General features: G+C 36.8%; 1 protein-coding gene across 1 annotated transcript; it reads left to right on the top strand.

The window, feature by feature from the left end:
* The first annotated feature begins 640 nt into the window (after window positions 1–640).
* On the top strand, window positions 641–5,593 carry LOC110670955 (importin subunit alpha-4). Its single transcript, XM_021833314.2, has 10 exons — window positions 641–1,040; window positions 1,795–1,891; window positions 1,990–2,081; window positions 2,197–2,328; window positions 2,699–2,884; window positions 3,029–3,192; window positions 3,390–3,468; window positions 3,744–3,872; window positions 4,384–4,511; window positions 4,868–5,593. The coding sequence occupies exons 1-10, from the start codon at window positions 822–824 to the stop codon at window positions 5,244–5,246; spliced, it is 1,605 nt and encodes a 534-aa protein (XP_021689006.1). The 5' UTR covers window positions 641–821; the 3' UTR covers window positions 5,247–5,593.
* The last annotated feature ends 10,438 nt before the right edge of the window (window positions 5,594–16,031 follow it).

The following is a 16,031-nucleotide window of genomic DNA, read 5'->3' on the forward strand; positions in this document are numbered from 1 at the left end:
TCAATTTTATGGTGATAGGAGATGTATATAACCCATCAATTATTATTTCATCGATTTGACCTCCATAAAATTAAAAAAAAAAAAATTTATTAATAACATACTTGTTATTTTCAAATTTCAATTCATAATTATAATTTTTTTAAAAAAGTAAAGCTTTAAATATAATATCCATTGAGTTGGAATTATAATTATTATTATTTTTAATTAGATAACAATTTACAGGAATAAACTTATAATTTCAAACAGATTTAATTAAGATCTTAAATCAATTATTATAATATTGAAATTCAACTCACCAAATTTTGTGAGCTCGAATTTAAAATCAATATAATTACAATCAAGTTAAATTGAAGTCAAAATTTATATTAAAATCAATCAAATTTGAATTAGCTGAAATCAGATTTGAATTGGATATAAATTGATTAATATGATTTCAGATTGCAAGTGTTTATTTATTTTAATTTTAACCTAAAAATTAAATTAAATTAAATTGAAAACACAATGGGCCTGTTAGGTCTGGTGCCAACCTCTAGCCCTGAAACCGGAACCGCCGGTCCGGGCGTGCCCTAGGATGGAGGCCTTCGCCAAAAGCTGAATCCCGGGAGGCCAAGGATATATAAAAAAAAAATAATAATAAAAAAAAAAAAAGAGGAAAAGCAAAACCCACTTGCACGCGACTTCCTCAACCCAGAAGTCTTGCCACAAAACAGCACATAACTTTGAAGACCCGCCCATTATATTGAAAATCTTGGCGAATTAGCCCTTCTCTCTGTGACATTTCCCCAAACACACGCAGATTAGATCTTTGAGAGGGAAAAAAAATGTCGCTGAGGCCGAGCACGAGAACAGAGGTGAGGAAGAAAGCGTACAAGACGGGTGTTGATGCGGACGAGGCGAGAAGGAGGAGAGAGGACAATCTTGTGGAGATCAGAAAGAATAAGCGAGAAGACAATCTTTTGAAGAAGCGAAGAGAAGGGCTCTTGCTTCAGTCCCAACATTTACTCGATGCATCTCAAAATGCCGCCGCCATCGAAAAGCGGGTACAAAATTTTCTTTTTTAAATAAATTTATTCGTTATATTTTGTTCTTAATTTTCTCGATCTCTCTTTGGGTTGTCAAATTGTTTCTTGCGAAACATGCAGTTTTTGTTTGCGAAGAAAATGTGGCGAGGGAGATTAGGAATTCCCTTGAAATACTTGAATCGTTCCTCGAATGAGCCTTAACTAATTGGCCTTGTGATGATATTCCTTTTCAATTTGTTTTTGGGCATCAAGTAAATTAGCGATGAAAGATCAACTAGGTGAGGGCTTTTTGATTTGTAATATCTCTACGATCCTCGAAATGTTGTGCGAAATCGACGACGAGACCCATTTTGCTCGCTCTCTCTCTAGGTTATAGGTTTGAAACATTAGAACATGTTTTTGTAATAAATCTTTTGTGGGTTTTTTTTGGCAATGAATTTTGATGGATCGGATTATTCAACGTTCGACGGGCGAGGAAGTAGAGCTTTGGTCATTACTTGAATTTAAAATGGACTATCGTTGACATAAACAAAACGGCCTAGTCGTTCCTCTCCTCCCATCACTTCTGGTCATTCTTTGACTAACAGAAGTGGTGAAATTAGCAATCTCCCAAATTAGCAATGCTGCAGCTAATGAAAAGAGAATACCCCGCTTGGCCTCTTGATGTTAATCTAATGCTAATGCAATGTTGAATGTTTTCCTTTTGTTGTGGTTCTGTTAAATAACTATAGATTTAATGTTTGGCTTCTATGTGTTTTGTGTCGTCTAACAGTTGGAAAGTATTCCTGTAATGGTTCAAGGAGTGTGGTCTGATGATCCAGCTTTGCAGTTGGAAGCAACTACTCAGTTTAGAAAGCTATTATCAATTGGTATGTGCTTGATCGTCCACTTAAGATGCTTTTTGCAAAAAAGAGTATGCCTGTTTGATATTGGCTTATTTTGATCTCCTTGCTGGATAATTGAGCAGAACGAAGTCCTCCAATTGATGAAGTAATTAAAGCAGGTGTTGTCCCACGGTTTGTGGAATTTCTTGGAAGGCATGATCTGCCCCAATTACAAGTATGAAATGCCTGAAATAATCCTCTATTTCTTATGGGTCCTCTATTTCTTATAGTGTAATGACCTGATTGAGGATTATAATCTTATATAAGAAATATTTTTCTTTCTTATGCAGTTTGAGGCTGCATGGGCTTTGACCAATGTTGCATCTGGTACATCAGAGCATACACGAGTTGTCATTGATCATGGTGCGGTTCCCATGTTTGTGCAGCTTCTTGGTTCTGCAAGTGATGATGTTAGAGAGCAGGTTGGCATTTCACTCCTCTTTTGTGATATATATTTTTTAAATATAAGGGTTTATTGGCTCAGTGTTTGACTTTCCATAATCGAAATAATTTTGCAATCAGTAATATTCCATGAGGATAGCTTTTTATGGCAGCATAGATACCTTGTGCCCTAATGGAATAATTTTTCCTCCAGCTTCCCAAAATACTTCAGATTTTCAGATCATCTTTTGATTCATTTCATTATTCCTTTTTCTTATTTCTTAATTTTTCATTTTCATTTCTCCCATTTCAGTTTTCCATCCTATTCATAGCCCTGTTCTTTTAATAGCTTAAGTTTCTTGTTGTGGCTAGTAATATATTTTCATCCTAACCTTGTTGTTTCTTGATTAGGCGGTGTGGGCTTTGGGTAATGTTGCTGGTGACTCCCCAAGTTGCAGGGATCTTGTTCTTGGTCATGGTGCTCTGATGCCATTACTAGCTCAGTTAAATGAACACTCTAAACTATCAATGCTGCGTAATGCTACTTGGACTTTATCTAATTTCTGTCGTGGCAAACCACCAACACCATTTGAGCAGGTGGGAATTGCTATATGATTTTAGATATTCATTAGCTTGATAGAATAATCTTACAGATGTAGTATGATATATTTTGAAAGCTTATTTATAATTGGCTGCATATAGTCTGTCGGTGGCTATAATATTTGTTGCAACTTGTCTCAGGTGAAGCCTGCATTGCCAATTCTCAGGCAACTAATCCACTTGAATGATGAAGAAGTTCTAACAGATGCTTGCTGGGCACTTTCTTATCTTTCAGATGGTCCAAATGACAAAATTCAAGCTGTCATCGAGGCTGGTGTTTGTCAACGACTGGTGGAGCTTCTCATGTAAATTCCCATATACACTGCTAAAGTTGATTTATTTTCACTTGTGTTCATTTCTTGCCTTGTAGCTTATCTTTTGGCCTATTGTGTCATTTTTGCAATCACATGAAAATTTTTAGCCTTTGCCTACTGTGTGCATGTGTTAATTTTTACAGTTGTCCAACTAGGTGTACTGACTTGGATATGTTTAATTATGCCAGTCATCCATCGCCTACAGTTTTGATACCTGCCCTGCGGACAGTGGGAAATATTGTTACAGGCGATGATGCTCAGACTCAGGTACTTGCATACTTGTATGTTTGCTGTTTAGTAGCTTTTTCAGGGTGTGATGAAGTTCTCTTTATATGAGGTCAGCACATTTTTGAAACGAGTTTGGGTCAATAATTTACTGAACTCTCTTTAGTGAATGAAATTCTATCTGAGTAGCTATACAAATGTTAGTGGTTATTAGGAATATCTTTCCCATGTATGTGCATGTGTATATTTGATGTGAAAATTTTTGTTCTCTTTAATTTTCTCAACAGTTGAATAACCCACTAGATGTGTTTTTTCAGTTTGTAATTGACAACCAAGCTCTTCCATGCCTCTACCAACTCCTGGTGCAAAATCACAAGAAAAGTATTAAGAAAGAAGCTTGTTGGACAATCTCAAATATTACAGCTGGAAATAGAGCTCAAATACAGGTATCAGGTTATAAGTTATAATATTAAGTTTTGCATGAATAAACTTCTCATTATGTTTCTAGAGTTGAAAATATACTATTTCTTAACTTTATTATTGAAGTTCTAGTTTCAAATGGAACTTAGTTATTAATAGTCTAGAATACTAGAGGTCGCTTCTGATGGTTACTATGGAAATTTAAATTCTTTTATTTTATTTTATTTTTTTATTTAGACACCTTCATTGCCTATAATTTGATGGCTTGTCTGCCATTCAAGAGATATATCATGGGAGAGAAGTTGGATAATGCCAAATTTAATCTCAGATCTACAAAAAATTAAACAATTTTGACAAATACTAAATCAATAATTAATATTTGTATTATAAATTCTTACTGTTGGGAAAGGGAAATCAGGGAAGATACCCAGGATGCCAATACTGTCGTTGGGAAAAGACTTGGTCCTTACTTTGTGGAAAATGCACTTTCTCACTTAGAATACACTTAATAATTTTTGTTCTTTTTTGGTGGAACAGGCTATTATTGAGGCCGGTATCATACTCCCTCTTGTACAGCTTCTCCAACATGCTGAGTTTGACATTAAGAAGGAGGCTGCATGGGCTATCTCAAATGCGACCTCAGGAGGATCTCATGAACAGATTCAGTACAGTTTTTCCACTTCCTTTTTGTTTGATTTTTCTGTTCCATAATGTTTCTGTGCTCCCTCTTGCATCCTTCCCCAATATCTATCCATTTGGATTTCATACCACCTGATTGTAATGCATAGGAAAACACATTTGGTAATTAAATCATGTGGTTGACTATTTGAAAATGATACATTGTGTTGCTATGAAAGTAACTAATTATAAATCAATTGTGAAGTTGTTTATCTCATTTAGCCATAAGTTCTTTGGATCTATTCTCAATAAGTTGCATTTCAATTCAGTGTGTCAACCTTATATTGCAGGATTTAATGCATGCAGACAAAAATCTTACATTGCCACACTAATTTTGTTGCAGATTTCTAGTGAGCCAAGGTTGCATCAAACCTCTCTGTGACCTTCTAATATGTCCAGACCCCAGGATTGTGACAGTTTGCCTTGAGGGGCTGGAAAACATTTTGAAGGTGGGTGAGGCTGACAAGGAAATGGGAAAGAATGGCGGAGTTAATTTGTATGCACAAATGATAGATGAATGTGATGGATTGGATAAAATTGAGAATCTGCAGACCCATGACAACAATGAAATTTACGAGAAGGCTGTTAAGATTTTGGAAAGATACTGGGCTGAGGAAGAAGAGGAACAGAATGTTCAAGATGGTGGAGATGGAAATCAGCAAGGCTTTGCTTTTGGAACTAACCAGCCGAATGCTCCCCCAGGTGGCTTCAAATTTGGTTAATGTGGTGGGTATAAGGATATATTTTTTTTCCCTTTTCTTCTCTTGGTTTCTCTAGCTTTTTAGTTGTTCTGTCCGCCTGGAATTTTAAGGTGTATTTTCATTACTGCCAAGGGTCAGGGTTTTTGGTCTGGCACATAGGCCTTTCATTCATTTGTGGAATTTGTTAAAAGTGTCAAAGGGCTTCAGCTTGCAGTTTTCAGCTGTACTTTTATTCTTATATTTCATAGGAGAAGTGGTCTTTTGTTGTTGTCTTAATGTGAATTAAGGATCTGAAATTAGAATTGCAACTTGACTATTGTGGATTCTCAGATAATGTGCCTTTTATGTACTGAACTTCTGATGTGTTATTTGTGACTTGAGCTTGATGGGCACTTTTGTTACGTCTTTGAGGGGAAGAATTGGCTTGCAAATCAATTAGCGGTGCTGATTGTTTTTAAAAACTTTTCTGCAGATTACCACCAGGGCATGAGGGTAGTAGTCAACTCAGTGAAAAAAAAAAAAAAGCTGAATTGTTGAACTGGAAGCGATGAATCCGGTTTTGGGCCAAAATTAGTTTTTACATTATAAAAATAATAAAAAAAAATTGGACTATTGATTATTGAAAAGTGATTGAAATCAAGATTGGGGTGGACTTCCTCGGTCCAGTCTCGATTAGTTAGCTCTTTAATCAGAACCGGCCTGGACCGGATGCCAGTCATTTGTACTTTGGGCAGAACACACACACATATATATATATGTGTGTGTGCACACAATAGCACTGATCGTCCTTTTGCATATGCCTTTCCTGAATTTTGTTGTCTAGTAATTTCAGGCTTGCGACTTTCCTGAATTGAACATTACACAGCAGTCTGCGGCCATCAAATTTGGGTTCATATGAGACTCAGAAAAGCTTCAAGCAAAGAAGTTTATATTTTGTTCAATCATTATAAATTTTCACTTATTAAATGTAGAAGTGTAGAGGAACAAATAGAGGTACTATGAGGAAGGTGAATGAGATGCTTTCATCTCTCTCCATCGTTTGTAGATTGACCATGCTTAGAGATGTAAATATCAAATTTTAATCACTTACCTTTATTTTGACTCGAGAAAAATGGAGAGAAAAGAAAAGAAAAGAAATTTATTTTTTTAAAATTTTTTTATTTAGATATTAAATAAATGAGAGAATTGAAGGAAAAAAGAAGGAAAAAGAAAATAAAATTAAATATAAAATATTTTTTTCCAAATTGATAAAAATTGAGAAAAATAATTGTTAAAATATTTAAATATTGTTATACAATGTAAACATAAAAAAGAAAATAAGAGTATAACTTTTTTTAAGAAAAAAAAATTATATTTCTCTTTCATTTTAATAATTTATCCAAAAAATATAACATCAATTAATATTTTTTCTTTAATTTCTGTCACGACCCAACCTATGGGCCGGACCGGCACTAGGACCTGGGCCAGCCTAAAGCCCCCGAGGCCCGTAGTAAGCCTTAACTATTCATTAACCCAACTCTAAGACCCATTTGGGCCCAATATCAAGAAAACAAACGGACAGAGTCCTATAAATGGACTTTCCAACGGGAGTTTTCGACTCACCCGACTGTAAACACAATAAACAATCCATTGGGGAGCTCACCACCCTCCACATACTCATCAACATAATAATAAATGGGAGCTCACTCCTCATCCAATCCATCAAATGACTTAAAATATTAAGTTCACAGTCCAACATGAATATAATATTACGCACCAATTTCAAATAATTACTGCTAACACATGCGGAAATTCTAGGAGTAATTAAAATTACACAATATTGATAAACAACCTGCGAGGTAAAAAGGCAGGTTAACCCAGAACAAAATATCCTCCTGTGGCCTGTAAAAATTTTTGAACAGGAGTGAGCGTTCGACTCAGAGAGTAAAATATCAATCTTAACTATAATCTCTATAACTATCTGAAACTAATGCAACCTGTAGAGTGAAATGCAACATACACAATATTTTCACATCATAACATCAAAAAGGTAATTTGGAGCACTCACACACCCTGTAGTATCAATCATAACATATGGGAGCTGATCCCCTATACAGCTCTCTTAAATCCAACCCGTGCCGCCAATTACTCAAGCTCTGACTTCCACTTAATAACCAAATCGAGGGTCCCAATTACTCAAGCCGTGACTACCCTCGAAGGAACGGTCCCGAATTACTCAAGCCGTGACTACCCCGTCCTATCCATAGTCCACACCACATCACACGCACGCCAACGCACGCACACTGCTCCAAATTACCACAACAACATCCATGGTACATCAACAGTTATGAATGCAACATAAATCGTGCCTAGAGTTTAACTACATAAATATATGCATATAAGTGATGCATGGGCATGCTGAACATATAATAATATCGAAATTATAATTAAAATTAATATTTTACTCACGCACTTGACGACAAATTATCGTGGGCGGAGGAAGAAGGTCAGCTCACCGACAATCATATTACATTTATTTAATACAACTGACTCAATACAAATAAAGAAAAGATCAATTACGCCCTAAGTCGTAAAATTCTACAGAGTCTCCCTATACCTAGGACCTACCCAACTGTAAAATGGCTCAAAACACACTTCTATATCCACAATCCATATATCCACAACTCAATCACATCACAGCCCTCCCGCCCATCAAATCAATCATCCATCACAATATGTAAAATTTCAATTTAATCCTTATAATTGATCATTTTTGCAAAACCGCTCAAATAAGCTCTAAAAATTATAAAACTCGCCTCATGTCCTTAGAAATATTACTAAGCTATTGCAAAAAGAATCGTAATTTTCTAAGCTACCACGAATATTTTATGGATTTTCAATCCTATTTAAGCACTAGAAAATTACGAAAAAGCAAGGTTCTGGTTTACCTTTGCCGATTCCGACTTCGAACGCGCCGATGCCCGATAATGGTGGGGTAGCCAAAACCTCGATCCAATTCGAGACTTTTCCAGAGTCGATCTGTTCGCCGGAATTCACAGATCCGACAACCGCCGAATTTCCGCGAATTGAGATACCTACACGAAGCCCAATAATAATATATAAAAATCGTGGGTGTTACATTCTTCCCCTTACGTAAAAATTCGCCCTCGAATTTTACACAAGGCGTAATAAAGCACATGATTATACATTGAATGATATGGTACTTGCTACGCATGTCCCGCTCTAACTCCCAGTGCACTGTTCCACCGATCGACTCTCCACAAAACCTTAACCATAGGGACTGCTTTGATCTCACTGTCCCACTTGGTAGTCCACTATGGCTACAGTCGCTCCTCAAATGTCAAGTTCTCTTTAGCTCTATCACATCCTATCATAAGACATGAGAAGGATCGGAATGTATTTCCTAAGCATGGAGATGTGAAACACGGATGAACGTGAGAGAGGTTGGGTGGTAGCTCCAACCGGTAGGCAATCGCTCCAACTCTATCAAGAACCTCAAAAGGTCCAATATACCGAGGTGCCAACTTGCCCTTCTTTCCAAATCTCATGACTCTTCATTGGAGAAACCTTCAGAATACATAGTCGCCATCGCAAACTCCACATCCCTCCGTCTGGGGTCTGCATAACTCTTCTGCCTACTGAAAGCTATTTTCAGTCATTCCCTGATTAAAGGAACTATCTCTGAAGTGTACTGCACTAGGTTTACATCATGCACCTTCGCTTCCCCATTTCTGCCCAACACGAGGAGACCTACACTTTCTTCCATATAGTGCCTCATAGGGTGCCATACCTATGCTGGAGTGATAAATATTGTTGTAGGCAAACTCCACCAAAGCTAGCTGATCATCCCATTGACCTCCAAAATCCAAAACACTCATGCGAAGCATGTCTTCCGTTGTTTGGATTGTCCTTCTGATCGTCCGGAGGGTGGAAAGCCGTACTAAAGTTCAACTGTGTGCCAAGTGCCTCTGCAACTTTCTCCAAAACCGAGAAGTGAATCAGCCCTCTGTCAGATATTATGAAAGCCTAACTCCATGCAATCGACTATTTCTCGAATGTAGAGCCGCATACCGTGCTACGTAGTATGTAGTCTTTATCGGTAAGAAGTGAGCTGATTTGGTCAAGCGGTCTACAATTACCCATATCGAATCATATCCTCGCGTGGTACGAGACAACCCAGTCACAAAATCCATAGTGATCATTTCCCACTTCCATTCTGGGATAGGGAGCTCTTGCAGCTTCCCTGACGGTCTCTAGTGTTCAAACTTCACCTTCTGACAAGTCAAGCACTTGGACACAAAGTCTGCTATGTCTCTCTTCATGCCATTTCACCAATAGCTATCTTTCACATCATGGTACATCTTGGTGGAACTCGTGGACACTGCAGGTGTAGTGTGCCTCTCGCATGATTTCATTCCTGAGGTTGTCCACATCGGGCACACATATCCTAGAACCTTGCACTAGGGCGCCATCATTGGCAAATCCAAACTCACCACCTTCACCCTGCTGTACTCTTTCTATGATCTTCATTAATTGTTGGTCTCTGTGTTGGGAAACTCTAACTCTATCTCGCAAGTCCGCCTCACCAAAAATGAGCCAACAAGACCCTCATCCGAAAGATCTAGGATTAAACCTTGATCCATCAACTCATGTACTTTCGAATCAACGGTCTCTTCTCTCTGAAATGTGCGCCAAACCGCTGTAAGATTTTCTCGCTTAAAGCATCTGCTACTACATGGGCCTTCCCATGGTGGTACTGGATGGTTCAATCATAGTTTTCCAGAAGCTCCATCCATCTCCTCTGTCTCAAGTTTAAATCCCTCTGTTGGAAGATGTACTTCAAACTCTTATGGTTGGTGTATATCTCGCACACTTCACCATACAGTAGTGTCTCCATTTTTAGTGCAAAGATTACACCGCCATTTCCAAATCATGGGTGGGATAGTTCTCGCTCATGCCTCTTCAACCGCTTTAAAGCATAAGCCACTACTTTTCCATTCCGCATCAAAACACACCCTAGGCCAACTCTCGAGGCGTCACAAGATACTGTATCCTTCACCGCTCATAGGTAGTGTTAACACAGGCGGTGGTTAGACACTCCTTATCCTCATCATTATAACCGACTCTATCGAGCTCTCTTCCCGTCCTTTGCATCTTATCCACTTCCCTTTTCCTATTTTTGGTATTGTTGGTATCATTTCAACTCATTGTACTTATTCCTTAATTTTAGTCCTATCTCATCCTTACACCTTTTCCTTCAAAGATGTCTATCCCATCATCAACTTTAACTTTCTTTTTATTTCTTAGTCTTATCTTGAATACTAGTTTCATTACTTCAAGAATTCTAACCCTATGATTTACTCCTAACAGCACATTCTTCACCTTATGTAACACTTATAATTACCCATAGAAAAAATTTTTTATTTCTTGTATCCCCAATTTTCCAACTTAACTAACAGAAAATTATCATTCCCTATCAGCCTTAGTAGGAAATTGCTTATCCTGGATGAATATGAGCCCCATAAACTATAAGTTCCATCTGAACTAACACGGCTGTAGGAAATATGTGTCATGCCTTAATTCCAAACAAGATACTTCACGTGTTCATTCTCCTTAATATAATCATATATACTGCGAATAGCTTTCTATACTTAAACCTCAAATTACCCATAATGTACAATTTCATCTATTGAATCTCAACCATAAATAGTACTTCCTCCAGCTCATAGTTTAAAACAGTTGCAAGCCTTAGTAGCTAACTCAATTTAACTCCTGTCATTACTCTGTTCGTCCTTTCATACTTAATACTAGGTATGCACTTACTGTCATTCTCATATCAGGAAATTATGTAAGAATTTGTGCATACTAAACTCTCAATAACTATGTCTCCTTGACTCAGCTTCCTTATATAACCTTCTAGAACCAAACGCACAAGCTAAACTTGAAAAGAAAGAAAATATCATCTTATATTCAACTACACCCGATTGTCATATTATAACGTTTCACCTAAGTTTCTTGGTCTTTCTCTCCAAATTTCATCATCTCCTAGCACAATTATGCTCTACCTATAAGGTATCATCTGCATGAACCCTTTACCGTACCATTTTCCTTCTTGACATAATATTTTATAATTTATTAACTTTACTTATACTCGACCTATGATTTATATCTATCATCGTTTTTATTGTGCCCTTAACTTTTGTTGATTCCTGAAAGATTTCTCTCACTAATAAATTCTTCCAACACTAATTCCACCCTTATCTAGGGTCATTAATTTGATCCTTGAACTTTCTAGTGATTTATAACCATCCGCACTTGTCACTTTTCGCTCTACCCCTACTATTGTCCTGTCGTTATTGCTTCACTACAAAGTGATTCTGTTGATCACACTAAAAATGTTTGCCTGACATTCATAACGAACCTCTAACTACCTTCTCACTATCTCAAAAGTCTAACCTAAAACCTATGTGTCATTATCTATCATTCTTTTCCTCTCATCATACCTATTTGATCCCTTAGACTGACTTTTATTCAACTTACTGCTTACTAACTTCTCTTTCTCTACCTATTTAGGTAGTCCGCAATACCATCGCACACCTTCTAACATTTACTCATTATTATTGTATTCCATACCTCCATCACTTTTCTCACTAATGTGGTCCTTTTGGGTTTTCCATCCTTGTCATTCTCCTTGCCAAGAATAACACTTAGCCTATCCTATATCTTAACTTTGTTCCTTTTATTATGCGCTCTTTAGGTTGTCCTTTCATTTATTTCCTTTGTCTTATCCAAAATAGAACTTGACTATTCTATCCCTGGTTCCATTCTTCTTCCTAACATAATAGTTGTACTTGCTAACTATATCTTTCAGAGTCTCTATCGCGTTATCATATGTCTGTGCTACTCAGATTTGGTCCTTTGACCACTCTAGCTAGTACTTCCACTAGCATTTAGATTATATTGCATCTGCAATCAATTGCCCAAACTTTCATTCTGCACTTTCTTTATCCATTGGCCTTCTGTGATTTATCTTCGCTAATTTATTACTCTTAACACTATTATAATTAGATTATACTATTGTTTTGAATAATTTGAAATTAGAACGGAACTCAGCAAATTACAGTCATACTTTTATTGTATGATCTCTATTCTTATCCTTTAGCTTACATAATACCCTTACTACCTCGAGAACTGATTCTGCAGTAATTTTATTTATTATTATTTTTATTATTATTATTATTATTATTATTATTATTATTATTATTTTCCATGTTTACTCAATTCCAAAACTTAAGATTTCGGGCACCCAAACCCGTCATCCAATTCAAAGGATTTACATCCATCGTGATCTGATTATATATGATTCCTATAATGGAACTTGTATCCTCTCCAGGATACCCGAGCCAATTACTCTCTACTACACTCTACAGTCCCATCTGGGACACTATTCCATAAGTCATCATTATTAGTAATAACCTTCGATCCATTCTGAAAAGATAGGACTATATCCTAACTTGCTGCAACAAAGGTACTACATCTACCACCTTGCCAGAACCATGTCAAGTTAATGACTCTTTTATCATATCATAGCTCTATAAATCATCAATTCATAGTTTCAACCTTCTCTAGGTAGTAGAGTTGTACTTTATTCCATACTGATACACACAAGATATACTATTCTCACTCTATAAGTGTCACCTTTACTTTGCAACTAGTCCGAAACCTCTGGTCTGATGGCAACTCTTGATGTAACTCTAGCTCATGTCAGTAATCGAGTCATCGACTCTAGTTATCACCCATCTGTGACCTTTCAATATTCTAACTCTAGACTCTTAGCCAGGAGTTCCCAACTCCTCTGCAAATATAGAACTCTGTTCTGGCATAACTGTACCAAAACAGAAGCCATCTCAAACACCCTCATTATGGAGCACCACGGGATGCACGCAGCTCTACATAATAATCTCATGTCGGTACTGTAATCTGCAGCTGACAGTGCAGACATCGAGAACATTGTATAGTTACTACGATACGCCCCGATGCACTAGGTCTCCTAATTTCTTATCTCTCCCGAATCTTCTATTATCACAAACTTATTCTGAGTGGGTCATCTACTGATGACTGCCAGTAGTGGTATCCTCATCCTTATCTATGGCAATTGTACTTTTAAGACTCACTTTTATGTACTCGTGTCTTACACGAAATGGGCACACCATTTAAACCCATACTGACAAAAATATAACATTTCTTGGAGTACGTATCCTCATGATAGATCTCACATGTCTACTAACTCTATTTCACATTTCTGTATACTCCACGAAAATCAAGACACTAACTGAGGTAATCTTATATTTTCCGAGGTATAACGTAGAATCTAGAAACAAAGAATTACAGAAAAGACGAAATGTAATCCTATACTCCGCATGTGACTCCTAGTAGACTCTTCCCAACACTTAGATAATTTTTCCCTATGAATCTGGAGCCTAAGCTCTGATACCACATTTGTCACGACCCAACCTATGGGCCGGACCGGCACTAGGACCTGGGCCAGCCTAAAGCCCCCGAGGCCCGTAGTAAGCCTTAACTATTCATTAACCCAACTCTAAGGCCCATTTGGGCCCAATATCAAGAAAACAAACGGACAGAGTCCGGCCATAAAATGGACTTTCCAACGGGGAGTTTTAGACTCACCCGACCTGTAAACTCAATAAACAATACATTGGGGAGCTCAGCTCACCCTCCTCATACTCATCAACATAAGAATAAATTGGATCTCATCTCCCTCATCCAATCCATCAAACAGACTTAAAATATTAAGTTCACAGGTCCAACATGAATATAATATTACAGACCAATTTCAAATAATTACTGCTAACACATGCGGAAATTCTAGGAGTAATTAAAATTACACAATATTGATAAACAACCTGCGAGGTAAAAAGGCAGGTTAACCCAGAACAAAATATCCTCCTGTGGCCTGTAAAAATTTTTGAACAGGAGTGAGCGTTCGACTCAGAGAGTAAAATATCAATCTTAACTATAATCTCTATAACTATCTGAAACTAATGCAACCTGTAGAGTGAAATGCAACATACACAACATTTTCACATCATAACATCAAAAAGGTAATTTGGAGCACTCACACACCCTGTAGTATCAATCATAACATATGGGAGCTGATCCCCTATACAGCTCTCTTAAATCCAACCTGGTGCCAGCGAATTACTCAAGCTCGGACTTCCACTTAATAACCAAATCGAGGGTCCCAGCGAATTACTCAAGCCGTGACTACCCCGTCCTATCCATAGTCCACACCACATCACACGCACGCCAACGCACGCACACTGCTCCAAATTACCACAACAACATCCATGGTACATCAACAGTTATGAATGCAACATAAATCGTGCCTAGAGTTTAACTACATAAATATATGCATATAAGTGATGCATGGGCATGCTGAACATATAATAATATCGAAATTATAATTAAAATTAATATTTTACTCACAGACTTGACGACAAATTACTGTGGCGGCTGGGCGGAGGAAGAAGGCTGTCCCGGCTCACCTGACAATCATATTACATTTATTTAATACAATCTGACTCAATACAAATAAAGAAAAAGACCAATTACGTCATAAGTCATGCCGAAAATTCGGCAGAGTCTCCCCTATACCTAGGACCTACCCAACCTGTAAAATGGCTCAAAACACACTTCTATATCCACAATCCATATATCCACAACTCAATCACATCACACAGCCCTCCCGCCCATCAAATCAATCATCCATCACAATATGTAAAATTTCAATTTAGTCCTTATAATTGATCATTTTTGCAAAAACTGCTCAAATAAGCTCTAAAAATTATAAAACTTTGCCCCGCGGTCCTTAGAAATATTACTAAGCTATTGCAAAAAGAATCGTAATTTTCTAAGCTACCACGAATATTTTATGGATTTTCAATCCTATTTAAGCACTAGAAAATTACGAAAAAGCAAGGTTCGGGTTTACCTTTGCCGATTCCGACTTCGGGAACGCGCTCGGGATGCCTGACAATGGTGGGGTAGCCAAAACCTCGATCCAATTCGGAGACTTTTCGGAAATTCACAGATCCGGACAACTGTCGAATTTCCGCGAATTGAGATACCTACACGAAGCCCAATAATAATATATAAAAAATCAGGGGTGTTACAATTTCTCTCTTTTTTTATTATCAAGTTAAAGAAAACAAACAGAGGGTTAAACAATGAGCTGAATTTGGGTTAGGCAATGACTAGGTCCAGTACTTTTTATTATTCTTACCATATATTTGTAGGGTTTATTTGGATCGAAGTTTTAAACTCAACGCCTCAAAGTTTCAATTCTTCCTATAAGCAGATAATACGTACTCATAACTTTTTAATATATGTTATATTAACTATAAATTTTTTAATATATTTCTATTTAATATAAATTATAAATTAAAAAATTTTCAAACCCATAAAAAATTGATCTTTCCAATAATTTATCTTTCTTAAAATTATTTTACCACTACATCCAATAATTAGTGATATAAAATTTATTATTTTAATTATATTAATTATTTTTTTTTTAAATTATGTGATAATAAAAGCATGCTTATTTTAGACATTGAGTCTTTTTTTAATCTTTATTCAACTTATTTTTTTATTAGGCAATTGAGCAATCCAATTCAAACATTTTATTTTTCATATTTTCGTTTATTATTAGAAGGACGAGGAAAAAAAAAAAAAAAAAGAGAAAGAAAATCTGCACGTGCTTTCTCTAAACGCACCGTCTAGGCAGCC

The sequence above is a fragment of the Hevea brasiliensis genome, chromosome 3, assembly GCF_030052815.1.
Source record: "Hevea brasiliensis isolate MT/VB/25A 57/8 chromosome 3, ASM3005281v1, whole genome shotgun sequence".
Classification (NCBI taxonomy): domain Eukaryota; kingdom Viridiplantae; phylum Streptophyta; class Magnoliopsida; order Malpighiales; family Euphorbiaceae; genus Hevea; species Hevea brasiliensis.

Bases quoted from the DNA above. Each gene is read 5' to 3' on its own strand.
- LOC110670955 (XM_021833314.2), top strand. From the start codon at position 822: ATGTCGCTGAGGCCGAGCACGAGAACAGAGGTGAGGAAGAAAGCGTAC. The intron at 3,873-4,383 runs GTATCAGGTTAT...TTGGTGGAACAG, and splicing joins GAAATAGAGCTCAAATACAG to GCTATTATTGAGGCCGGTAT. The intron at 4,512-4,867 runs GTACAGTTTTTC...ATTTTGTTGCAG, and splicing joins GGATCTCATGAACAGATTCA to ATTTCTAGTGAGCCAAGGTT.